This window comes from Leptopilina boulardi, unplaced genomic scaffold (genome assembly GCF_019393585.1).
Source record: "Leptopilina boulardi isolate dan_hultmark-lab unplaced genomic scaffold, ZJU_Lbou_2.1 LbouV2_292, whole genome shotgun sequence".
Lineage (NCBI taxonomy): Eukaryota > Metazoa > Arthropoda > Insecta > Hymenoptera > Figitidae > Leptopilina > Leptopilina boulardi.
Window position 1 is genome coordinate 1,113,144 of NW_026137854.1, and position 25,758 is coordinate 1,138,901.

At 32.0% G+C, this 25,758-nt stretch overlaps 2 protein-coding genes across 2 annotated transcripts; one reads left to right on the forward strand and one right to left on the reverse strand.

Moving 5' to 3' along the window:
- Window positions 1-5,990: 5,990 nt before the first annotated feature.
- Window positions 5,991-11,222, reverse strand: LOC127282276 (uncharacterized). The gene has a single exon (XM_051306450.1). The coding sequence runs from the start codon at window positions 11,220-11,222 to the stop codon at window positions 5,991-5,993; it is 5,232 nt and encodes a 1,743-aa protein (XP_051162407.1).
- Window positions 11,223-12,470: 1,248 nt separating this feature from the next.
- LOC127282277 (jerky protein homolog-like) lies at window positions 12,471-14,024 on the forward strand. The gene is made up of 2 exons (XM_051306451.1): window positions 12,471-13,173; window positions 13,279-14,024. Exons 1-2 carry the CDS (start codon window positions 12,471-12,473, stop codon window positions 14,022-14,024), a joined length of 1,449 nt encoding a protein of 482 aa, XP_051162408.1.
- The last annotated feature ends 11,734 nt before the right edge of the window (window positions 14,025-25,758 follow it).

Consider the following 25,758-nt stretch of genomic DNA (forward strand, 5'->3'; position numbering starts at 1 on the left):
GCAGAACACCTAGCATCAGTGTTAAAGAAGAAAAACTTGTTATCAAAAGGCACAACAGCTAGCTTTTATCGAGACAGAGAAAAAGAATTCCGACAATATTTTACAAAAGATGAAAATCCGTCGTTGGTATATTGTTCAGATGTTGTCGGACTCATGAATAAATTAAAACCAAATATATACAAAGATGAAAATTGGAGACTATTTATTGACTCTTCGAAAAGAAGTTTAAATGTAGTACTACTACATAATACTAATATTTATGCCCAAATTCCAATAGCGCATTCAACGGAAATGAAAGAAAACTATGAATATATGAAACTAGTTTTGGATAAAATTAGATACCGAGAACACAACTGGCAAATTTGTGGAGATTTTAAGATTTTAAGTATACTACTTGGACAACAATCAGGTTTTACAAAAACACTATGTTTCCTGTGTTTGTGGGACAGTAGAGATCGAGCAAATCACTACATTAAAAAACAATGGCCAAAAAGAAATTCTTTCGAACCAGGTTCAAAAAATATAATAGAAAATCCCCTAATCGACCCTTCAAAGGTGATAATTCCGCCCTTACACACGAAACTAGGAGCAATTAAACAGTTTGTCAAAGCCTTAGAATAAAAAGGAAACTGTTTCAAATACCTGGAACAAAAGTTTCCAGAAATCTCTGATGCGAAACTAAAAGAAGGGTTTTCGACGGACCACGTATTCGCAAATTGTTAAAAGATAAGCAATTTATCACCAAGATGAAAAAAAAGGAGAAAGCCGCATGGCTTAGTTTCGAAGCAGTTGTCGAAAATTTTCTGGGTAATCACAAGAGTGAAAATTGGGAGCAAATAGTTAGTGATATGATTAAAAACTTTGGTAAGTTAGGATGCTTAATGAGCATAAAGTTGTATTACTTAGACTCGCATCGGGATCAATTCCCTGAAAATTTGGGAGATTACAGTGAAGAACAAGGAGAACGATTCCATCAAGATCTTAAAGAATTTGAGAGTCGTTATCAAGAAAGATGGGATGTAAATATGATGGCCGACTACAGTTGGATGCTGAAAAGGGATATTGTACCTGGAGGCACCAATTTGAAAAGAAAACCATTACACAGATCCTTTGAGGACAAAAGAGTGCGCTACCATAAAAAGACGTGAATACCTTACTTATGTATATAAGAATTTCCATTTCTAGTTTTGAAAATCTAACTTCAGATTCGTAATCAGCGACCCAAAAAACCACTAGATACCAAGTTTGAAGTCAATCCATCAATTTTTACAAAATTCGTCCGCCATATTGGAGTCGCCATTTTGAATTTTGAAAATCTAACTTCAAATTCGTCATCAGCGACCAAAAAAACCCCTAGATACCAAGTTTGAAGTAAATCCATCAATTTTTTAAAAGAATAGCCTACCTCTCAAAAAATCCTGACGTGATGGAGCAAAACGGACTTCGGATTCGTGTTCAGCGCGTCAAAATACATAGGAAATGACTAGTCTGGTCTGCCCCGCACGACACTTTTTTTTTGTGGGGCTGTGTTATGAAACTGGGAGAAATAGCTTTATTACATTTTTAAAAAGTTTATATTTGCAAATTTATTTATTTATTATCCAATTTTTAAAAATATTTTATTCAGTGCAACCTTAAATTGTAGGTATTTTATTTCGAATAATTAAATTTAATATCAGGTAGGTACAAAATTAAAATTAAACAAAAGTAAAAATTTTCCATGATTGAAGTATAACGAAAGCATAAGTCAATATGTTGAAGAGCATAATTGTAGCATAAGTGACAATATTTAAGAGCAAAATTGCAGAATAAATGCATTTTTTAAAAATCATAAATCGTTGTGATAAAAAACATAAAGTTCCTGTCCCTAACAATTTTATTGATAATTTTTCTCTCAGTTTGACATTTTACAAGTGCATTTTTGTTCATTTTAAATTGATGTACAGTAAAATGTATTGGATTTTTATGTAATAAAAAAAATTAAATAAATTTCTTTTATTCTTCTTTAGCTTTCTCTAAATTACAAGACTTATATCTTATCGTCAGCTTTACAAATATGTAGAGTACACCAACTAAAAAAAATGTTAACAATGTCAAACGAAATCTAAAAAATATATTTGTTTTTATTGCAGGTTAAGCAGGGAAAGAAATTGCATTGAAGATGCCTTCGGAATTTGGGACAGCAAATTTCAAATTCTGCATAACCGTCTAGATTTCTCATTGAAGCATTCAATAAGTATTATTCAAGCATTATTATGCTTGCACAATTTTGTGCGCACACATGAATTAATGAATCCTCGCGAGAATAATCGCTGCAAAGTTCGCGTTCGCGTCGCTGAAGGCGACGGTGCAATTCGCGCGGCTCGAAATCAAAACATTCGGAATGATTATATTCCTCCTCAAGACGTTTACCAACGGCGAGATACTTTGGCGGCTTATTTTTCTTCTCCTGAAGGTCTACTTCGATATCTTTGAGGTATTATTGCATTTATTATTTAATTATTCACATAATAATGAATCATGTATATTGTAAATCCCCTTCAAATGAAAACAAATTTTAAATAGTTTAAATTGCCTAATATTGATATTTTTAATTCTTTAATTTCATATTTTTTTTAACTTAATTTATAAAATAAGAATTAAGAAATGGGTTTTCAATTGTTTTGTTTTTCAGGTAAATTAAACTGTTAAAGACGGATGTTAATTAACAAAAATAAATAATAAAGATAAATAATTCAAGTGAAATAATAAATATTTAAAAAAGAATATTAACTTTTATTACTCAACAATTCCGCTTATTCGGAAAGCGTTATAGCTCTTCGCTAAGCAAATTAGAAAAAGGTAGTGGACTGTCATTCAGAGTGTTATCCATTCAACACCCCCGGGTAGACGGTATTTTATTGAAAATGATCACAAAGAAAGAAATGAGATAAATGCATATAAAGGTGATTAAATAAATCAAGAGTTGAATTGATATAAAATAAGATTACATTTATTCATTCAACCCCCAAACAATTTACATACAGCTCCCCAATTGGTTTTAGTTAGAAAAGATTTACAATTTGATTAACGTTTACTTTAAGCTACTTGATTAAAAAAAATCAAGTCTCACAAAAAGATGTCATTTATTATAAATGACAAAGGAACGAGAAACATCTAATAAAAGAAAAACTCTCAATAAAAGGAAACAAATTGTATGTGTGGTCTGTGTATAATAATGTATGTTTCTCGTTTTTAGAATATATATATGTTTTAATTAATATATGTAATATTAATGCGACTCACCAGAATAATAATAAAATAAAGATACTGAAAAGTATCTTATTACTTTTGAACGTTTGATATTTGAACTTCGTATTTTATATATATATATATATGATTCACGAACATGCGGAAGTATATCCTTTCTTCCTCTGTTCTCTAATAAATTCCTTTTATTTAACCTTTAATATTTATTGACTTGCGACAATTATTTTAATATTTCAAAGTCTGCTTATTAAAAATTCAGAAGTTTGGGTTCACCAAACCTGAATTTTCCAAACAGTTAGTTTTGAAATAAAAACAATTGTTGTTATAACAAAAATAAAACACTTTCTGAATTTAATCGTAACTTGCACTTTTAACATTTATAGCACTTTGTATTTGATAATTAATTTACTCTTCTTTTTAAATTTATGAACTTTTATATAATGATTGATTTCACAGATTGTGGAAAATTTCACTTGTATTTTTATAAACAAACTTGACGAATTTCAACCCTTACTGCGGGGAACAAATAATATTCTCTACCACTCTTAGTGGGAGTTAAACTTTATATTCATCCGCCTTTTTGCGGGAAACACATCCGCTCTGCGGGAAAGATAAAATAAGACCCCTCGAACAATAATTTGGTGGCAACGATCACACCCATTTAGTATATAATTTTAGGTTGTGGGAGGGTTGATTTTGCAATCCACACCTCGTTGTTTCCATGCAAGTTTTAGCAAAACTTGCATTTTAATCGTGGCGTGATCGGTTCAACCACCTTTATTATCGGTATACTTTATATGTTTCCTCATTTTCCAAAATAATGTGGCAACTCTATACGGTGTATGTTCCACAACTTGTGCAATCGATCGATAATTTAGTTCAAATTATTTCGCAATATGAGGTTCAATAATCTGAATTCATTTGCGAAATAATTTTGATTTAGAAATTAAATAAAAAAAAATGAAATTATAAATATTTATTGAATTAATTAGAAATAATATTGGAATATTCTAGTGTCCGAAACTTAGTATGTGTGTGTGTTTGTGTTGTATAGATGTAGGTATATATTTGAGAAAGTATTTGTAACGTTAATTATATAAGTATTATTTTTAATAAATAATATTTATGTTAAAAAAAAATTTAAAATATTACGGATATCCGTCCGTAACATAAACGACTGATACAAGAACTGTAGCCAATCAATATGCACTTGATTTGCCAACAATAAAAAATTGTGCTTTTGGACGTGATTACTTATGTATCTCGGCTACTTTTAAAGTATTCAAAAAAAAGAAAGACAAACAAATGGTCAAATTTATAAAAAAAAAAAGAGAAAAATGTTTATTATTTTGACCTGAACTTACGCTTCTTCTGTTTGTGTATATAAAAAATCCATTTAAAAAAAACAAGAAAAAAAAGAATTGTGATAAAATCGTCCAAATAATAATAATAATAAAAAAGTTTATTTTTAAATAGGATTTTATATAGTATAAGACTGTAAATAATGATTTAAAGTTTTTCAACTTTATAATCAGTAAATATTAATGATGATCAAAATTTCATAAAAAAAATCAAACTAAATGAATGTTATAAGGTTCCAAATTTATTTTCGTAATTATTGATTATAATTATTACTATTACAGTAGAGACTCCATTATCCGGACCCCTATTATCCGGATATTCGATTATCCGGACAAATTTAAAATTAATTTTTTTTTTAAATATAAAGTTTATAAAGTTTCAAGCCGTAAACTTCTATTTTAAATTTCTCCCCGCCCAACTTTTAAATTGAAATCGATTACCAGAGAGTAGTATCGATTACATATGCGACATGATCGCTGTATCGAATATCGAAATTGTAAAATGGCTTCCGCGTTCGTATGATCGTTTGACATTGAAAAGTTTGGTTAAATTCGAATCGTTAAGCTGTAAATAAAAGCTTGTTTGTTTAATATTACATAGATCATTATAATTTATAATAAAGGTATGTTTATTTATGTAGAATTTTTGAACTGCCACAAAAATAATTGAAAAGTGTACGATTAATGGTTTATGTTCATTGGAAAAAGTGTATGTCAAGTTTTCAGACTTTAAAGTGAGTTTAGAGAATTACGGGTTGTATTAATCATTAAATTTCTTTCCTAACCTTTTTCTGGAATATCAATGTTCTGCCGTGTCTGAATTTTTGTTTAGTTTGATTTTAATTTAGAAGCAAGGATTATTTGAGATTATTTAATTATCGAGCACATGGTGAAATGAAATGGAGTCACTTTTCACTTGTAACAAAACTTGGTTTATTTATTTAATAAAAATAGAAAACTGTATTGTTCTTTTAACAAAATTATATATGCACTTTAACGAAGAAATGTTTAATTAAGAAAGTTTTAGGATTTCAATTTTAATCTAGGATTAGAAATTTCTCGCGAGCACATGTTGATTCGAGTCGAGTCGGACGAGAAGAGAGCGAAACATTCAAGTCAATCGCGCAGGTCCTGATTTTGAATCAAATTAATACTCGCGTGTAAATCGGGAGCTCTACGTTAAGGAACTAATTTTATAGTCAAAAACTTAAGGAATATAATTAACTAAAAGTCTAAATAGTAATTATTTAAGAGAATTCTGAACATTCTGCCCGGGTGCGTTTGATTCTAAAAGAGAACGCAAAATGAGTGTAAGAAACAAGAACTAAATCAAAGTTAACTTGAGCGTCGTTACAAAATTTTCTTTAAAGCAGATTGAATTTAATTTTCGTTGCTAACTTCGCGAATCGGGAGAACAGCGAGTTTAGAAAATGCTCGTTTCAAAGTAGTAGTGCTAGTCTTAATGGTAGCAACTCGCGGAAGTCCGTCCGGTCCTGGATGCAGTTGCTGAACCCTAGCGAGAGCCCATCTCGTAGGGGGAAGGTTGTCCTCCTTGAGTAACACGACGTCCCCGATCTTGACTGCATTGGTTTCTACCAACCATTTCGAGCGCTGTTGGAGATGGTGAAGGTACTCGTGGGACCATCGGTTCCAAAAGTCGTCTCTCATCTTTGTAATCAGTGACCATCGGTTGCTCGGATTTTCGTTGAACAAGGGAGGTTCAGGAATGGCAACAAGGGGTCCACCAGTTAGGAGATGTCCAGGAGTGATTGCAGAGAGGGAATTTGCATCTGAGGGATTCGGATAAAGAGGTCTGGAATTAAGGCATGCCTCTATCTGGCATAATACAGTGCTCAGTTCTTCGAAGGTCATGCGTGTCTCTCCAACGACACGTCGAAGGTGATGCTTCACCGACTTCACTCCGGCTTCCCAGATCCCACCAAAGTGAGGTGAGTGTGGGGGGATGAAAGACCAGGTGGTTCCCTCGTTTGCCAGCAGTTCAGCCACAGGGATGAATGTTTTGGAAGCGCCAAGGAAGAGTTGTCGCAGTTCTCTCGCAGCACCAACGAAATTTCGGGCGTTGTCACTGAGTATCTTGTCGCATTGACCTCGACGGGATGTGAATCGCTTGAAGGCCGCGAGGAATCCGCTCGTCTCGTAGTTGGAAACAAGCTCAAGGTGTATAACTCTAGAACAAAGGCACACAAATAAACATATGTACCCTTTCGTTGATCGGATGCCTCTTCCTTTTGACGGTAGGATGTGAAAGGGACCAGCATAATCTAAGCCAGTGAATGTGAACGGTTTCGAGATGGTAATTCTTTCAGCTGGCAGTTGACCCATCAGCTGAGTTTGAAAGTTCGCTCGAAAACGGAAGCATTTGACACAGCTTCGAATGATTTTGTTGATCAGGGTTTTGGAACTGATGATCCAAAATTTTTTGAGAATCCTACTCAGGGTAAGTTGCTGACCTCCATGAAGGGCATCGAGATGAGCTCGAGTGATGATCAATGCGGAAAGTTTGCTATTTTTTGGCAGGATGATTGGGTGCATTTCATCGTACGAGAGTAGGGAACTTTGGAGCCGTCCTCCAACTCTGAGAACCTCATCGTTGTCCAAAAATGGCGCTAACTTGATCAGTGGGTTACCTGAGGGTAACGGTTTTTTGTTCTTCAACAACTCGATTGTTTCAGAAAGATGATCGTTTTGCACAACTTTTATCCAGGTCGAGAAGCTTCGTTTTAACTCGTCAGCAGTCAGATAAGGTTCAATTTGAGAGTTTGGATTTCGAAGAGTCTGGATAAATCGGAGACAGTATGCTGTCACTCTTAATAACTGGGTGAGTGACGAGACAGAAGAAAGAAGCTCGGGGATTCCTCTATTCAATACAACGTTGATTTGAATCTCGTCGACCTTGTCAATAAATTTTGAACGTGCTTCTAAGTCAAGATTAGGGTTAGGGACTTGAATCGAAACAGGCCAGTTGTCTGGTGATTTCAGCAACCAAACTGGTCCATGCCACCACAGAGTGGAATTGAGAAGCTCATCAACGGTGAATCCTCTGGTAGCACAATCCGCAGGATTATCTTTGGAGGGGACATGTCTCCAGGGGATTTCCTTTGCCAAAGAGTGGATTTCACTGACCCTGTTGGCCACAAATGGCTTCCACCGTGAAGGGTGACCTTGAAGCCATGAGAGAACGATTTGAGAATCTGACCAGTAGTGGATAGATTTGGAGGGAAAGTTTAATTTTTCAGTGACTACTGATGTCAATTTTGCGAGAAGCGTCGCAGCACAAAGCTCTAGTTTTGGAAGAGATATGGCCTTGACAGGTGCGAGCTTGGTTTTAGCGATGATTAGGTTCGAATGTGATTCACCAGCGAATGATCGATGGACAATATAGACTGCTGCTGAGTAGGCTCTTTCAGAGGCATCTGAAAAGCCATGCAGTTCCCAATTCGAATGATCGTTTTCAGTGTTGATCCAACGGGGAATTTTTACTAGGTTCAATTGCTGTAACTGATGTTGGAATTCGGTCCATTCGGAACAGAGATTGATTGGTAAGGCTTTATCCCAGTCAGAACCAGCCAACCAACAGTTTTGTAATAACAATTTTGCTCGTAGAAGAACTGGTGCTAACCAGCCGAGGGGATCATACAGCTTTGCGATTTCAGAAGCAACGATTCGTTTAGTGGATTGAGAAGAGTCAATGGGAGACACTTTGTAGTGAAATTCGTCAGATGCGGGATTCCAGTGCAGCCCCAAAGTGGAAACAGAGGTTTCAAGGTTGAAGCATTTGTCTTTGTTCTCACCATCAGTAGAATCAAGAGGGACTAATTTATCGACGTTGGCGGCCCATTTACTGAGCGAAATACCTGCTGAAGCCAGAATGGAAACGAACTCATCACGGACTTGAGTTGCCTCTTCCAAGGAATCTCCTCCAGCAAAAGTATCATCAACGTACGTGTTGTTGATCAATACGTCTGCGCCTAATGGAAAGTTCTCCCCTTCATCTAACGCTAATTGTTTCAGGACTCTGATTGCCAGAAAAGGAGCGGGTCTGGTCCCATAGGTTACTGTTGTCAAACAGTAGTCTACTAGAGGTTGATTCGAGTCAGGTCTCCAGACAATTCGTTGCAAATTACAGTCTGGGAATTCGATTCTAATTTGTCGAAACATCTTGACAATGTCGCAGGTAAACACGTATTTCCAGAATCGCCACCGGGTGATGATCAACCAAATATCGGTTTGCAGTTTCTGCCCGGGGTGGAGGATCTCATTCAGGGATAATCCTGAGGAAGTACGAAAAGAACCGTTAAAAACAACTCTGATCTTGGAAGAAGGATCGTTGTTTTTCGTTATTACATGATGTGGGATGTAATTAACAAATGGAGCTTTAGAATCGTTTTCATCAACGGGTCTCATGTGTGTGTCTTCAATGTATTGAAATATGAAGTCATTGTACTTGGATTGAGCGACAGGATTTTTTGAATGTTGTTTTTCAGTTCGAAGAAACATGGAAACGACTTGTTCTCTCGATTTCCCCAATTGATCAGGTGATGTAGACACCGGTAAGCGAACAACATATTGACCCAATTCATTTCGATAATGGGTGTCCTTGAAAAGATTCTCGCAATCCAGTTCAGCGTTGGTCAGAAAAGTTTGCTTGGGAAGTTCTTCAACTTCCCAGAAGGCACGAAGGAGTTGATTCAGCGAATCCTTTTCTTCCACTTGGAGCGTGGAAAGGCAATTTTGTGAATCAGTGGATTGGGAAATAGATCGACCAAAGATGATCCAACCAAATGTTGTTAGAAGGCCTGTGGGACTGTTTAAAGGACCTTGCTTTAGACCAGGAAGCAAAGTGTGACCAAGCAGATCAATACCTATAACACAATCAACAGGATCCTGATTATAGTAGTGAGGATCGGCAAGATCTAGATCGGCGAGATGTGGCCAGTTACTGTGCTCAGGTCTGCTCTTAGGTAAGAGTTGAATCAGGGATTTCAGGACTAGAGCATTGATTGGTAACTGGAAGTCAGGATCTTTCGGTGAATTCAACCAAAGATCAACCTTATAATTGGAGTTTCCAAGTGTAGAATTACCGATGCCTTTCAGAGAGACATCACATTTCTGTTTAGGTAATTTAAGGAATTGAACAACTCGTTCAGTCACGAGTGTTCTTTCAGAACCGGAGTCGAGGAATGCTTTTACAGTTATTGATTTATCTTTCAGCGAGGTAAGTTTAATATTGGCAGTTGCGAAAATGCCCCTTGATTGACTTTCGACTGGGTTAGCGAGATGATTGGAAAGGTAAGATGCGTTGCAACTTGCCTGTTCAGAAGAAGTTGAAGAGGCTTGATTTGAAGTTCCAGGTTCGGCGTGTTCACTAGCATCATGAAGAAAGGTATGATGCTTTTCAGAACACACAAAACATCTCTTAGTTGACGAACAGTCATCAAGTTTATGAGTTCCGCCGAGACAATTGGAGCAGAGTCCTAAGCGTTGGACTTGAGCACTCCGTTGAGTTACCTTCAGTTTCTTAAACTGAGGGCAGTAGGATAGATAATGATAGGTCTGACAAAGAGGGCAAGCCTTTGACTTCGGTTTTGTTTCAGTCTGCGAGTGATTGACTGAAATTTGCGACTTCTTGGATTTTTTATCGAAGTGATTAGATTGTGGTTTGGATTTTGTGTTATTTTGAGCTTTAGGAGAATTCTCGATGGGATGAGAAGCTTCTAAAGCTCTGACAGTGGTTTCGAAGAAAGAAGAAAGTTCCTCATACATCGGAAAATCCTCAGAATCTTTCAGCGAATATTCCCATTCTTCGCGCGTAACTGGATCAAGTTTGTTTGTTAGAATATGTACAAACCAATCGTCCCACAAATCAACTGGTCTATTCATATTTGAAAAAGCTCGAATCGACTCATTGGTTGTGTCTAAAAGTCTTAAAATGTCATCAACAGACCTTTTAGACGCGGGTGGGCAAGAAAGTAATTTACGCATGTGCGCTGACAATAGAATTCGTTGATTATCGTAACGCTTGACAAGCATTGTCCAAGCCTGAAGATAATTGTTTTCGTTTACAGTTAAATTTTTTATGCGTTCAGCAGCTTTACCTGTGAGAGATGATTTCAGGTAATAAAGCTTTTGAACATCGGAAAGCGCCGCCTGGTCGACCATAGCTGTAAACAAATCTCGGAAGGTTTCCCACTCCAATTGATTACCAGAAAACTTAGGAAGGGTTAATATGGGTAAATGTTTAAAATTTGTTTCTTTACCATTGTTACCTTGAGAAGAGGTTTCAAGTGAATTTGATGTCTTCAGAGTAGTGAGCTTACTGATTTCTCGCTTGATGGCAGCTTTGGTGGCTATGTATTCCTCCTCGATCGTCTCATACTGGGAATTCTTGAAGTAATCTGCATCGGTATAAAGATGGTTTGACATCAACAGCCAGTGATTGCGGTAGAAATCCTTCCAATAGTCTTCCAGGTTGGATAAACGAGCCTCAAGATAGTTCAACGGACTTTCCTTGGCACGTGATGAGTTCATAATCTTTGAATTAAGTTGAGTGATAAAGAGCGCGAGAGTTTCCTGTGTTTTCATTTCCGCCATGTTGAATGTTGAGGACCAGTGAAAAGCTTAAAAAAGACAAGTAGTAAGCACTCTGACTAATCAACTGACTTCTTGCTAGAAAGTCAGCAATAATTTAGCGTAGCAAATTTTAGCAAATTTAGTCGAAACTTAATGTTATAATTCAAATACTGAGCATTATTTATTTTAAGGAGGATAGCTAAACCTTAAAGTCTACATGTGAGTACTCTACTATTCCCCACATGCAAGATGACGCACTTTCAAGGTACAACTTGAGGGCATTTGCTCAAAGAATTATAAAATTAAATTTTAATGAGACAGCAATTTCAATAAGCGTAGATTTGATTTAGCGAAAGGGCGTGCTTAGCAATTTTACTCATTTGTTGAAGCTCACTGGCGAAATAATTAAAGAAAGGTACTTACTTCAAGTCAGCGGAAATAATTTTACATCGGATTATACTTCCTCAACATTTCGAGCGTTGTAGAACGTTGTACTATACTCTTGTGGAGCACGAGATGCTTATCAGCTCTTATCACCACGTTGCGTAGTCAGCGTAGTTTGGTAAAGTTGAAATTTGTGAACGAAATCGAAAATTGAAATCCGGCTCGAAGGACCAATTTTAATGTCTGAATTTTTGTTTAGTTTGATTTTAATTTAGAAGCAAGGATTATTTGAGATTATTTAATTATCGAGCACATGGTGAAATGAAATGGAGTCACTTTTCACTTGTAACAAAACTTGGTTTATTTATTTAATAAAAATAGAAAACTGTATTGTTCTTTTAACAAAATTATATATGCACTTTAACGAAGAAATGTTTAATTAAGAAAGTTGTAGGATTTCAATTTTAATCTAGGATTAGAAATTTCTCGCGAGCACATGTTGATTCGAGTCGAGTCGGACGAGAAGAGAGCGAAACATTCAAGTCAATCGCGCAGGTCCTGATTTTGAATCAAATTAATACTCGCGTGTAAATCGGGAGCTCTACGTTAAGGAACTAATTTTATAGTCAAAAACTTAAGGAATATAATTAACTAAAAGTCTAAATAGTAATTATTTAAGAGAATTCTGAACATGCCGTTAAAACACATTCTGCTTTATTAGCAAAATAATACACTCTAACCTCACTTTCAATTCAAAAGTTTTCATGTAATTTTTAGAGTTGGTTTTAACTTTAAGATATTTTCCATAGGTTTTGGGTTTTGGTTCAGAATCGGTTTTTTTCTATACACGTCGATCTCACGAATAATATAGAAAGAAGTTTAAAAATGTCGAGTCGTAAAAGAGTAGTGTTACCGATTACTGATAAAATAAAAATCATCGAGTCATTAAAAAAAGGTGAAAGTGGTCGTTTGTTAGCCGATAAATATGGAGTTGGTACTTCTACAATATCAGATATTAAGAAAAACGCCGAATCAATTTTAAATTACAAGGTCAAAATTGATAGTCAAGATGGAAGTATTAATCGGAAAGCTATGAAGGACCCGCCAAATAAACTTTTAGAAGATGCTGTGTACAGTTGGTTTTTACAAAAGCGATCAACGGGGCGACCGATATCAGGTCCTTTGCTCCGTGAAAAGGCATTAGATTTAAATAAAAAATTAGGTGGCAGTGCATCATTCTTGGCAAGTAACGGATGGTTATTAAAATTTAAAAATCGTCATGGAATTCGTGAATTAGAAATTCAAGGTGAAAAAATGTCGGCAGATACGAATTCAGCAAATTCTTTTAAAGATGATTTTAAAAAAACGTTAAATGAAGGTGACTATGATTTAGACTTTGTCTATAACGCGGATGAAACTGGTTTAAATTGGAAATTGTTACCGTCAAAGTCATTAGCTTCTTGTCAAGAGAATTCTGCTCCAGGACATAACTCGAGTAAAGAACGAGTAACAATTCTAGTTTGCGCAAACGCTTCTGTGAGTCATAGAATGCCTTTGCTTCTTATTGGAAAGTCTAAGAAGCCCAGATGTTTCAAGAACATAAAAATCCTTTTAATTTATAAAAATCAGAAGAGCGCATGGATGGACACAAAGATATTTTATGACTGGTATGATAACACTTTTATCCCTGAAGTAAAAAAATTCCAAAACGAAATTGGCAAGCAAGGAAAGGTCTTACTTTTACTGGATAATGCACCAACTCATCCTTCAGTTGAAACATTAGAGAGAGAAAATGGAATGTTTAAAGTGATATTTTTGCCTCCTAATGTAACTTCGCTATTGCAGCCCATGGATCAAAGCGTCATTGAAACATTAAAAAGACTTTATAGGAAAGAACTTTTACGCAGATTATTGTCTGTTGATGATGACACTGATGCACAAGTCGTTTTGACGTTTTTCAAACAGATGAATTTAAAGGAATGTTGTTATATGCTTGTTAGTACATGGGATCTGGTTCAAAGAAAAACATTGAATAAAGCTTGGAATAAAATACTCAACCGGAATGAAGAAAATCCAGCAGAAGATACAGATAATTTTGATTCAGGGGAAATCAGTGAGATCATAAAGGATTTACAAATATGCCAGGAATGCGATTCTGAAGATTTGGAAGAATTGCTCAGTTGTGATAGTAATGATCAAGGATTTCAAATCATGTCAGATGATGAAATTGTTAATAACTTATTGCAGGCGAACAATCAAAAGGAAATTTGTGAAGACGAAACAGAAAAAAATGAAAGTGAAGAAAATGATGCAGAGCCATCTCATTCAGATGCATTTCAAGCTCTAGAAACAGCTTTACAATGGTTTGAAAAACAAGAAGAGTGCGATACCGTAAGCTTACTGCGACTAAAACAAATCAGGGATATTGGGATTGGCTAAATGTTGATGCGCCAACTGGTGGCAGAAAGTTGAGTTAAACGCAGTAGGTAGAAAAAGTAAACAAACCGGTGAAAACTATGGAAATATAGCAAAGACATTTTTTATTGTAGAGAAAAAGTGAATTTTTAAGTTATATTAAAAAAGTTAAATATCATTTTATACCGCAATGGATGAGAAAGAAACAGCGGAACCAGTTCCAACAAAATTTTCAAAAAGTAAAATATTCTGTTGTGTTTATAAATGCAATAGTACACCTGTCAAAACTCCTAACCTCAGTTTCCACTATTTTCCGAAAAAAGGACAAATGAAAATTAATTATGTAAATAAATTTGGAACTGTCGAGTTAATTGACAAGAGAATTTTGTGGGAAAGAGTGTTGAGAATGGGTAAAAAGGTGACACGTAGCATGAGAGTTTGTTCTTTGCACTTTGTCAAAGAAGATTTTACGTGTGTTACAAAATCTGGTAAGTAAATAAATATAAAGTACTGTATTGTTTCCAAACAAATAAAAATTAAATTTTTACGATTTTAATTTTAATTATATAACGAACTTCAAAATTATTTGTTTATTTTCATTTATTAATTTTATTTTACATGTAAATATATAGTAAATATTATCTTTTTAGATTTTTCTCAAGTAAAAGTTTTAAAGAGAACAGTCATACCATCTGTGAACTTACCGAAATCTTCCATAGAATCAAATCCATCAGAAGTATCAGTTAAAAATATTAAGGAAAGACAAGCTCGATTCGAAAATCGCCAAAAAAATGATTCAAAGGAAAATGAAAACATTGAAATTTGCAATTGTTTGCTTGATCCTAAAATTAACAATGCGACTGGTAACGAAAAGAAAATAAATGATGAGTCAGCTGTTACTGACACCCCTTCTAGAAAAAATTAATTGAAAACGATTGAAAACAATAGGAAAGAAATTTCTATTGTCCCCAATCGTGTTTCTTAATTGTGTTCTTACAATTGAGGACGATTTACTTTCTTATTATATTCAATCGTTTTCAATCGTGTTCTATAGATTGTATTCCATGCACTATTGTTTGGCAGGATTTTTTGAAAATTTTAAAAAATGCAACTAATTAAACAGTCTAGAAAAATATTATTTCAAAGATTATTATCCGAACTAAAAAATTAAAATATTTATCAATGTATTTGTCACCACAGAAGAAAATTACATATTTTATCAAAAATTAATTTAAAGTTATTTTTTAATTTATCTTTGAATGAAGCTGCAGAAAACGAAATGTTTATAATTTATCGAAAAAATGTTTAAAAAATAATTTTTGACAAATACATCATGTTTTGTTTTAAATTGAAATTTTTATTATTTGCTGAAATTTTTTGTTAATTTCAGTCAATATTGAATTTTTGTTTAAATAGTCAAATATTGAAAGATCTACAATAATTATAAGATTCGTAGAAATAATTAAATTTCAGGCGATTTTTAATTAAAAATTTTGAAAATATTTTAATAAATAAAAAACTTTATACAAATGTAACGGATTTAACATCCGTTTCTAGCACTCAGTAAGTTTGTAAAGAATTTTAATTTGAAATTTTTAGAAAAAATTGATAGGGTAAATGCACTAATTGCGGCGCGATTCGAGTCAAAACACCTTTGAAATAGAAAATTCGACATTTATATTGTATAAAGTCAATTTAAGACTTAAACTAAGAGGTTATGTTATTTAGATGTTAAAAAATGTTTAACTCTATAAAAATCGATTATTTAAACAAATATGAGAAATTAAAACTAATACCGTAATTTTCTATTGCGCGGTGTATCAATTTCGGTGACCAAAATTACGTGTATTTTGAAGATACTTTGCACGCCGAAATTGGAGCCAATGAAAATCTTAAAAATGTTTCAATTGCGGCGAAGAAAAAAATTTCATCTCAAATAATAAAATTAATAATTGTTTAAATGTGCATATTTATAAGTAATTTTATCAAAAAAAAATTAAAATAATTTGTTTTAATCATTTTGCAACAGTTATATTAAATATAATAGCAATAATTAGTTAATTAGTTAAAATTTTTTATAAATAAAATAATTACAGAATTTAATAGAAGTAATTCAATTTTGGAAGAGTTAGAATTAAAAGTTTTGACTTATTAATTTTAAATAATTAAAATTTTGTAAAATTTAATTGAAAAATTTGAAAACAATTGAACTTTTTAAAGAATTTGATTACAAGTTCAGGTGAACTTTGAACAAAATTTATACTGAATAATTTTTTTGTTAAATTTTTTTGAAAAGCTGCTGGACACCCAAAGTTTAGAAAAACTAAAAATTTGTTCTAAAAAAATGAAAAACTGAAATTATTTTAAAATGTAAGAAATAGAATTTTTTCTTATATTTATTTTTATATGTAACTAATTATTTATTTAATTTCTGTTTACATGTATTTTTTTACGTACCCATTTATTTATTTATTTTTATTTTTTTGAGGTTATGTATTAACAACTCAAAGGTTGTCATACTTAATTTGTTTATATATAGGATAAGTAAACATATTGACATTATCCATATTACTAACAATTTTACTTTAGATTTTAAATTTTTGACACATACGCACGAGCAGAACAAACTATATATTACAAAACATTTAGAAGAAAAACATCTTTCCTGTTTGATTCGACACTTTTCTTATTCTTATTATTAACTATTTGCGCATGTCGTTCTCCCGATAGCACCCGATTAAAAACAATTGAAAAAGTTTAACTTATTTTACACGATTAAAAACAATTCGAATCAATTGAAAAAATATATACTCCAATTGAAAACAATTCAAAACGATTAAAAAATTTTTGTACTCAATCGTTCTGAATCGTGTTCAATTGATTTTTTCTAGAAGGGACGAATTTAAATGAAGAAATTACAGCATTTGAAAAATTATTTGCTGATGCTGAGGTACAGGTTACGAGTGGAGATTTAATTTCAAGCTTCTTTGATCATTTTTTGAAAACTGATCAACAATTAAGCACCGCTACAGGGATTGAAAGTTTTCAATTATTTGACAGCATAGTAGATGCATTCAGCGAAGCTGCACCAGAATTAAAAAGTACGACTCGAGTGTTAAATATTCGGGACAGAATTTTACTGACGTTTGTGAAGCTAAAACAAAACGTTAGTTACTCGTTTCTCTCACTGTTATTTCCTACTGTCACTATAAGAAATTGCTCAGAAATTATTTATAATACTCTGGACATTTTGGAAATTGTTTTAAAACCGATGATTCATTTTTCATCTCAAGATGAAATTTCGAGAAACATTCCTCTTTGCTTTGCCAATTATCCTAATACAACAATAATATTAGATTGCACTGAAATAGGAATTCAGAAACCGAAGAACTTATGCTGCCAAATTAATTGTTATTCTCACTATAAAGGGGGATATACGATAAAATTCATGACAGGAGTAACTCCTGCCGGAACTCTGTCGTATGTTTCGAAAGTTTATGGGGGCAGAGCATCTGACAAAGCAATTTTCAGCCAAAGCTCTTTAGTGGATCATTTACCGAAAGGTTCATCTGTGATGGTGGATAAAGGTTTTTTAATCGACGACTTGTGCATCGACAACAAATTAAATTTAATAAGACCGTCATTTCTTAGAAAACAATCACAATTTTCAGCCGATAGTGCATTAAAAAATGCAGACATTGCAAGCGCAAGGGTTCACGTGGAGAGATTAAACCAAAGATTAAAAGTATTTGAAATACTTGGCGGTAAAATGTCTTCGTGTCTTATTCCAAAAAGTGAAAAAATTATGAACATTCTGTGTGCTGTGGTAAATTTAAGTAAACCAATATTTAAAGATGATAAGTTTCATTCGTGATTTCGTTTCAAAAAATTCACTAAAATTTTATTTTTGCTGAATTAATGCATTAAATGCATAAAAATTACAAATTGGTTTTAAATAATTTAATTGATGTAAATAATATGTATTAATGTTTTTATTAAATCGTAAATAAAAAGAAATTTATTTATTTTGCTTGAATAATTTACAATTATTAATAAATAAATAGAAACTTATTTATTCTGCTTGAATAATTTACAATTTATTAAGTAGTGTTATTTTTAATACAAATATAATGCAACATTGTGTTGAAGTATTTTTCTTTTAATTTTGACAACATTTCTTTCGTAAATTCAGGATCAAATTCAACTTCTTCAAGATAAAAACTATTATTAAACGATGAGTATACAATAAAATCAGTTCTTTTGACATTTAATATCGCCATTCCGAGTTGAATCTGACCGTAATAAGGATTCTTCTTTTTTAGACAATTATTTTTGTCTATATAATGAAGAGAAGGTACAACTTCTTCAATGCATTTTATTTTTCCATTAAATGGGCACTTTATTTCAATTAATTTCTCAGGCCTATTATTTTCATTTAAAATTACTCCATCTGGTGAATAAGCGAGCCAAGAATTGTCAGGTGAGACAACGAGGCCTAACTGAACAACTTTAACATTAAAATTAGTTTCGTAAGCAGTTTTCGCAAACGGTTCCATTTCAATTCCATGCTTGATGGCTTCGGTTTTTGTAAATTCCTTAGGATAAAAATAATTTTCGGATTTTTTCTGCCAGTTTGCTTTAGCATTGTTCGTATAGGTGTACAGAGAGTAGCATCTTGAACCTGTTATTCTGTATTTTCTATTTTCTTTCCAAATTCTTCTATTTTTTAATGTTTCCGAACAAATTGTTATATTATTATCAACCCTTAAAGAATTTAATACGTTGACGCAGCAATTTTTAGAAGGTTCTTTCGGTTCAGTGTTTAATAACTCCAGCATACATTCAGAAGGTTCAATTTCTAATACAGCTTGGATTTGTTCATCCTCCGTTACTTCCAACACATTATTGTTTTGTTCTATGAGAAATGGTTCATGTCTTCCTGCCCTAATAAATCCATTGTAATATTACAAGTGTGTAAAGTAAAATTGTAAATTTTGTGTTGTTTGTTTTAAAAAAAATTCTAAAAAATAAATGTAAATAATATAAAAAATCAATTTTTAGACGAAATAATCCAATTATCAAATTTGTATCTAATAAATATATAAAAAAATCGTTTTTGCAATTCGCATTAAATTAATAATTGTTATAAAAAATCATTTTAGTATTTCACATATTCAATTAATTAGTAATTTTTGTAAAAACAAAATGTGTCATTAAAATTATCCGTACATGTGTTTGTACAATGCTGAATCTGGATTCCTCAAAATAAGGATTTCATTTATTTTCTTTCTTTTCTCGTCAGTAATTGTGATGGAACATTGTTTTTTAAATTTTTCGACATAACATTCGTGTTCACTCAATGGTCTTGGAGCATATTTCTTGAGAGAATTCGCCTGAGGTTGATTCCACAGACACTGCTTGTCGGTTGAAGAAACTTCGTCTAAATCATTTACGTCGATCCTAGAACCGAAATATAATAATTTGCTATAAACACTGTAAAAAAACAAAAAACATTACTTTTTTCTATTAAATGCAATTGTTAAAGTATTATTAAAATCTAATTATAAATTGTATGACACTTTTTTAACAATATAATAAAAATAAAAACATATATTAAACATAACCTAAAAAACAATAAAATAGTAACTCTTAATGCAACTTTAATGAAAACATTTTTAAAAATAAATATTGCTTTGACAGAATTATATTATTCATTATAATTTAAAACTTTCCAAACGAATAAATTAATAAAAAACTAACCTGCTTAGGTGAAGTAAAACAGCAACAATGTGCTTACATTTCTCACTTAAACCCGCTTTACAGGAACATTTCACTTTCAAAATTTTTCCATCTAATGAAATTAGTCCATTCATTTCATGAGGACTACTTGTCAGATTAGATGATTGTAAGCAAAATGCCAAGAAAAAAACAGAATTTTCATCAGCGGTGTCATCATTTCCTCGTCCACAAAATATTACATGTCCGGCATTTAACACTTTTTCACCCTCAACAAAATTCCGAGATGTGGGTGTCGATTGTGCAAACGCACAAATTTCGCCCATAGTGAGTCGCATTTTGACTTTTTTAAAACTTATTATCAAAAATTCACTGGACTCTAGTACTCAAACAACAAAAGTTACCTACTTCTGTCAGCCATTTTTGTTTTGTGACGTCACGACCGCCAATCCCAATAGCTGCTATGAAGAGAAGAAATTGCTTACGTCAAACGACAATTACCAAATATTTTAATAAAAATTAAATACCATATAAGTCAATTCAAAAACGTGAATTTTTACACGAAACGTTGCGTTTTAAAGTGTTTTAATTATTTTAAGAAAATGTTTATTCAAATATTTTGAAATATTTCTAACTAAACATTTATTAATGTTGACTTTAAAAGTTTTAGTTGTTTTCAGTCTTATTTTAATACATATGCGAATAAATATATGAAATTACGAATAAAAAATTTGTTTAATTCGTACTTTACTCGATTATCCGGATTTTCGATTATCCGGACAAGCGCCTGCATCCATTAGTCCGGATAATGGAGTCTCTACTGTATTATATTATTTTTGCAGAAATTAGATAAAAAAGCTTCGTTTATTATGCTGTTCTTTATCATCGACATATTTCTTGATAATGTGATTTCATTTAGAAAATTTTTTTTTTTTTGATAATTTTCATTTTTTCAATAAATTAAAAGTTACATGTTTAAATTAATAAATTTCGTTTCAATATATTTAAATCATTAAACTTCAATCTCGAAAATTATTGACATTAGAAAATTTTCGCCTCAAGAAAAAATTTATTTTTGCTTCAACTTTTAAATAAAATTAAGGAAAAAAATAATTTTTCAATTTTTATTATTAAATAAACCATATTTTTATAACCAAATTAATTTTTTTCAATTTGGGCCCGATTTAAAAAAAAATTTTTGCTTTATTTCCTAGCTGGGAGTGACAAGAATAATTTAAAGATAATTTAAAAATGAGGCCTGATAAAAATTTTTGTTTAAATAATTTGACTATAAGAAAAAAAATTTCTTCTCCCTTTTTTTTTTTTTTTTTGGACAGAAAGTTTTTTACAGCTCGAACTCTTTATTTTTCTCATAAAAAAATTAAAATAAAATACATTTCGATTAAAAACATAAATAAAAAAGATAACAAGATTTTTTTGATATGAAAATTATTTAAACAAAAATTTTCATCAGACCCATTCTCCAACTATATGCAAACTATTCTTGTCATTCCCAGCTATGAAATAGAGCAAAAGAAAATGAGAGAAAGTGCCCACATTGGAAAGAAATTAATTTGTTTATAAAAAATTATGATTTTTCAATAAAAAATGAAAAATTATTTTTTTCGAAGAAATTTTTTTTCTTACATTATTCGAAAAAAACCAAACTTTTTCTTGAGGCGAAATTTCTCTAATGTTAATAATTTTCGAGTTACATAACATTAAAAATATGTCTACTTTCAAAAATTCATAACTCGAAAATTTGGCTACCACAAAAAAAAAAGAAATACTTTTTTTTTATCTTTTATAAAATAAAAGAAATACTTTTTTTTTATTTTCTAAAGAACGAAAAAGAATATTTTTGTCCGAACTGAAATCTGACCTGGAATCACCCATATAATTTAATTATTTAATTATAGCAATTACAATTATACCTGAATTCAATTATTTTAATAAATATTCATTAAATTATTTGTTTTACAAGTAATCAATGAAAAATTTAAATTATTTAAATAAAATGAATAATTTCATTTAGTACGGGTTAATAAAAAATACCAGAACTACATTTTTATAACCATTGAATTTTCGCGCTAACCTAACCTATCATATCTCATGTTTTGCGCAAAATCATGATCATGCACAAAGCTGCAGCAACACAGCAGAACAAAAAACACGTTACAACACGCCGGCCGGTTTTTCGTATTATTGTGATTGTGCTATTTAAAATCCTTCAACAATAATGTTTTAAAATAGAAAAAAATTAATTCAGGAGGAAAACGATCGATCATTAGTGAATTTGATTTATCGAAATCCACGTTTATACAATAAATATGTGCAACAAACGGCGGAATCAGGGATTGTCGGCATCACGTGGGCCTCGATTTCAGAATTATTTAGAGACCAAGGCATTGATATTCCAGGTAATTTATTGTATTACCTATGAAAACAAAACAAAAAATGAAGGAAACAAATCAAATTAAAAATCTTTCTTATCACAAAAGCAAAAACTAAGTTATTTGAGGTTTTTGTTTTCTAAAGTACAAAATAAAACAAATCAAAACTTTCATCACCCGATCAGTAGACGATCTTGTTTATTAATAAGTAAAATTGTAAGTGAAGGAGAGAATGTAAATAAATAAGGAATTTGCAAACAAATACGTTAATTTCTAAATAGTTCTCAGACCACAACTTGTATACCTTTTTTTATGAAACTGAAGTTACCAACGTTTGATCAACGAAAAACGAAAAAATAAAAAGTGCCTGGATCCAATATTTTTAAATAGAACTTTTTCATTTTGGTACCTAATGCGTCCCCAAAAAATTTCAAGGTCAACCGGGTCGAGGAAACCAGTGGTTCTCGCAGTATAGAATTAATAGATTTTTGTATTTTTTCGGAAATTGTCATTTTATTATTAATTCAGAGTCGGATCCCATTATTTCTTAGTAAAATTTCTTTCTTTTGGTCTCCAAAGCATCCCCAAAAATTTTCAAGGTCAACCGGGTCGAGGAAAGCAGTGATTCTCATTATAAAATTAACGGATTTTTTATTTTTTCGGCAATATAATTATATTTTCCTCGACCCGGTTGACCTTGAAATTTTTTGGGGATGCTTTGGGGACCAAAATAAAGAAGTTCTATTAAAAAAATTGGATCCGAGGACTTATTATTTTTTTTTCGTTTTTCGTTGATCAAACGTTGGTATAACTTCAGTTTCATCTTTTTTTTTAAAAATGCAAATTTTTCAACTCATTTCAATGTAATACAACTTCTTCCACTTTATAAATTTTTTTACAAAAATACGAATTTTTTTGTTTTTTTTTTTTAATTTTTCAAACTATTCGCTAAGTAAATAATATTGTATAACAAATTTTCATAATTTACAATCTTAATTCATGACAAAATCAATTATTTTTAATTATATTTTGATTAAATTCTTAAAAAATTTATTAATTAATAAGGAAACTTGAATTAAAAATTCTTTAAAATTCAATTCTTTCAATTCAATTCAAAATCTGCAGTAATACAAATTTTCAATTTAAAACCTATTTTAAATAGCTTATTACTGAATATTCTATAAAATATAATTATTGTGTAAAAATTATACACGTTCAGCAATTTTTATTTTAAAAATTTTCGATTTAGAGTTTCTTGAAATTCAATTATTTCTAAACTATTGTAACTGTAACTTTTCCAAAATCGAATTATTTCCAAAATTTTTTGTCTCAGATTATTTACTAAATATATATATATATATAACTTCATTCACCTAACAGATCTCAAGAAACGATGGACCCAATTACGAAGATCATTCAATGAACACTACAGAAAATCGAATTTTAAGTGGTACTTATACCGCGACATGCTTTTCACGGTTGAGCATAGTAAGATGAAAACAGGGAATACCATTCTTTCTTCTCAGCTTTCAGTGCCAGGTGTGTAATTTCCTAATTTATTTTAAAAATTTTTCTGAGCTTTTGCAGCAAAATTTTTTAAACTATTTTCAAATTCTCTAATAAAATTATACAAATATTTAATTGTACATTGGAATGTAAAATAAATATTGCTCATAGCTTTATAATTTTAAATATTACTTTCAAATTGTTTTCAGAAACACAAAATTTGAATTTTTATTACATCAGCACGTATTACTGATTTTTATTATTTTAAATTTGAAATATTGTTAAACATTTTTTTTAAACTATTACATCATTATCTTTAAAATACTTTTTATAGCATTATAAACTATTATTCAACAATCATTATATCTACTTGAAACAATAGAGTTTGATTCTGAAAGTTCTTATTTTAAATTGAACTCTACACTTTAGGCCTATTGCCTAAAAAATTAATAAAATTTATAATCAAAGCAAATATTTAATTTTTACAGATATTAATTGGGGCGAACTGTCAAATTCGTCTGGGCATAAATTATCAGACTTTCATGCAAGTATGGAGACACAGTCAACATGAGGTGCCTCAACATCCTATGATGCGGAGAGTATTGCAGAAGACAATGTTTTTGAGGATGGAAATACCATTAAAAAGGAGGCAGAATACATGGACTATGACTTTCTTAACTATGAAAACGAGACAATTACGATTGATGATGACTCTTCACAGACTGACGATTTAGCGTCATTCTCTCATCGATTATCACCAACTGTGTTAGCAACGATTCCTACATCACGAGAAGAAATGTTCGCGCCATTATCTCCAATGCGACTTTCATCAGGAGAATCATCTGAATTCTCTCGAGTGAATGTGAGGCCATTCTCTTTATTAAAATCACATGCTTCATCGAGTTCGGCCACTCGCCAAGAGCCGTTGACGATTCCAATGAATTCAGGGGCATTTTCTTCAATGAGATCATCCGATCCATCTTTCTCGAGTTCCGCCACTCGTCAAGAGCTGTTGACGATTCCAATCGATTCAGGGACAATTTCTTCATTGAAATCACCGACTGCATCTTCGTCGAGTTCGGCCACTCGCCAAAAGCCGTTGACGATTCTAATAATTTCAGGGGCATTTTCTTCAATGAGATCATCCGATCAATCTTTCTCGAGTTCCGCCACTCGTCAAGAGCCGTTGACGATTCCAATGAATTCAGGGTCATTTTCTTCAATGAGATCATCCGATCCATCTTTCTCGAGTTCCGCCACTCGTCAAGAGCTGTTGACGATTCCATTGGATTCAGGGACAATTTCTTCATTGAAATCACCGACTGCATCTTCGTCGAGTTCGGCTACTCGCCAAAAGCCGTTGACGGTTCCAATAAATTCAGGGGCATTTTCTTCATTGAAATCACCGGCTGCATCTTCGCTGAGTTCGGCAAATCGTAGAGAATGCAGAAATGTATTGTCTCAAGTGAAAACGTCATTTTCTCATCACCCATTATCACCTGTTTCTTTTTCTCCGGAATCTACATCTTGTCCAGAACCTTGCATCCCTCCTACAACTTCACGAGAATGTTCCACTCCATTATCTCCACTGAAAATGTCAACACTTTCATCATTTTTTAAGGAATCAAGAAATCCTCGAAAACATTTGAGAATTCAAGACATCCCGATAGATGATTTGGCAAAAAAAGCAAAGATTGTCCCGCCGGTAGATCGGTTTGCTAGACGAAAGCCAATGCCAGACGATACTATAGCAGAAACTTTGAAAGCATCGAGACAAAATTTTCAAGAAATAACCTCTAGTTTCACCAGTTGCATGGTTATGCAAAGGCAAGTGTTGGAAAATCAATTGAAAAGAGACAAAGAAGTTGAAGACCAGAAATATACTGTTAATGTAGATGATCCTCTTTTTAACTTATTTGTTCATCAATGGGATTTATCGAACGAGGAGGAACAAACAATTTCTTTAAACACTATAATAGAAATAATGCAAAAATACCAAAACGAATAAATCAAGTACTTTCTTTTCACGCATTTTTCTATTAATTACTTCGACAATCAAGAAAAAAATCGTATTATTTCTGTTCATTATTTCGCATTGTAATGCGCAATCTTTTGTCTATTAA

What these genes read in the sequence shown, in the direction of transcription:
- LOC127282276 (XM_051306450.1), bottom strand. Translation starts at nt 11,222, where the DNA reads ATGGCGGAAATGAAAACACAGGAAACTCTCGCGCTCTTTATCACTCAA.
- LOC127282277 (XM_051306451.1), top strand. Translation starts at nt 12,471, where the DNA reads ATGTCGAGTCGTAAAAGAGTAGTGTTACCGATTACTGATAAAATAAAA. An exon ending in AAAGTCTAAGAAGCCCAGAT is followed by an intron (nt 13,174 to 13,278) that starts GTTTCAAGAACA and finishes TTATCCCTGAAG; the next exon opens with TAAAAAAATTCCAAAACGAA.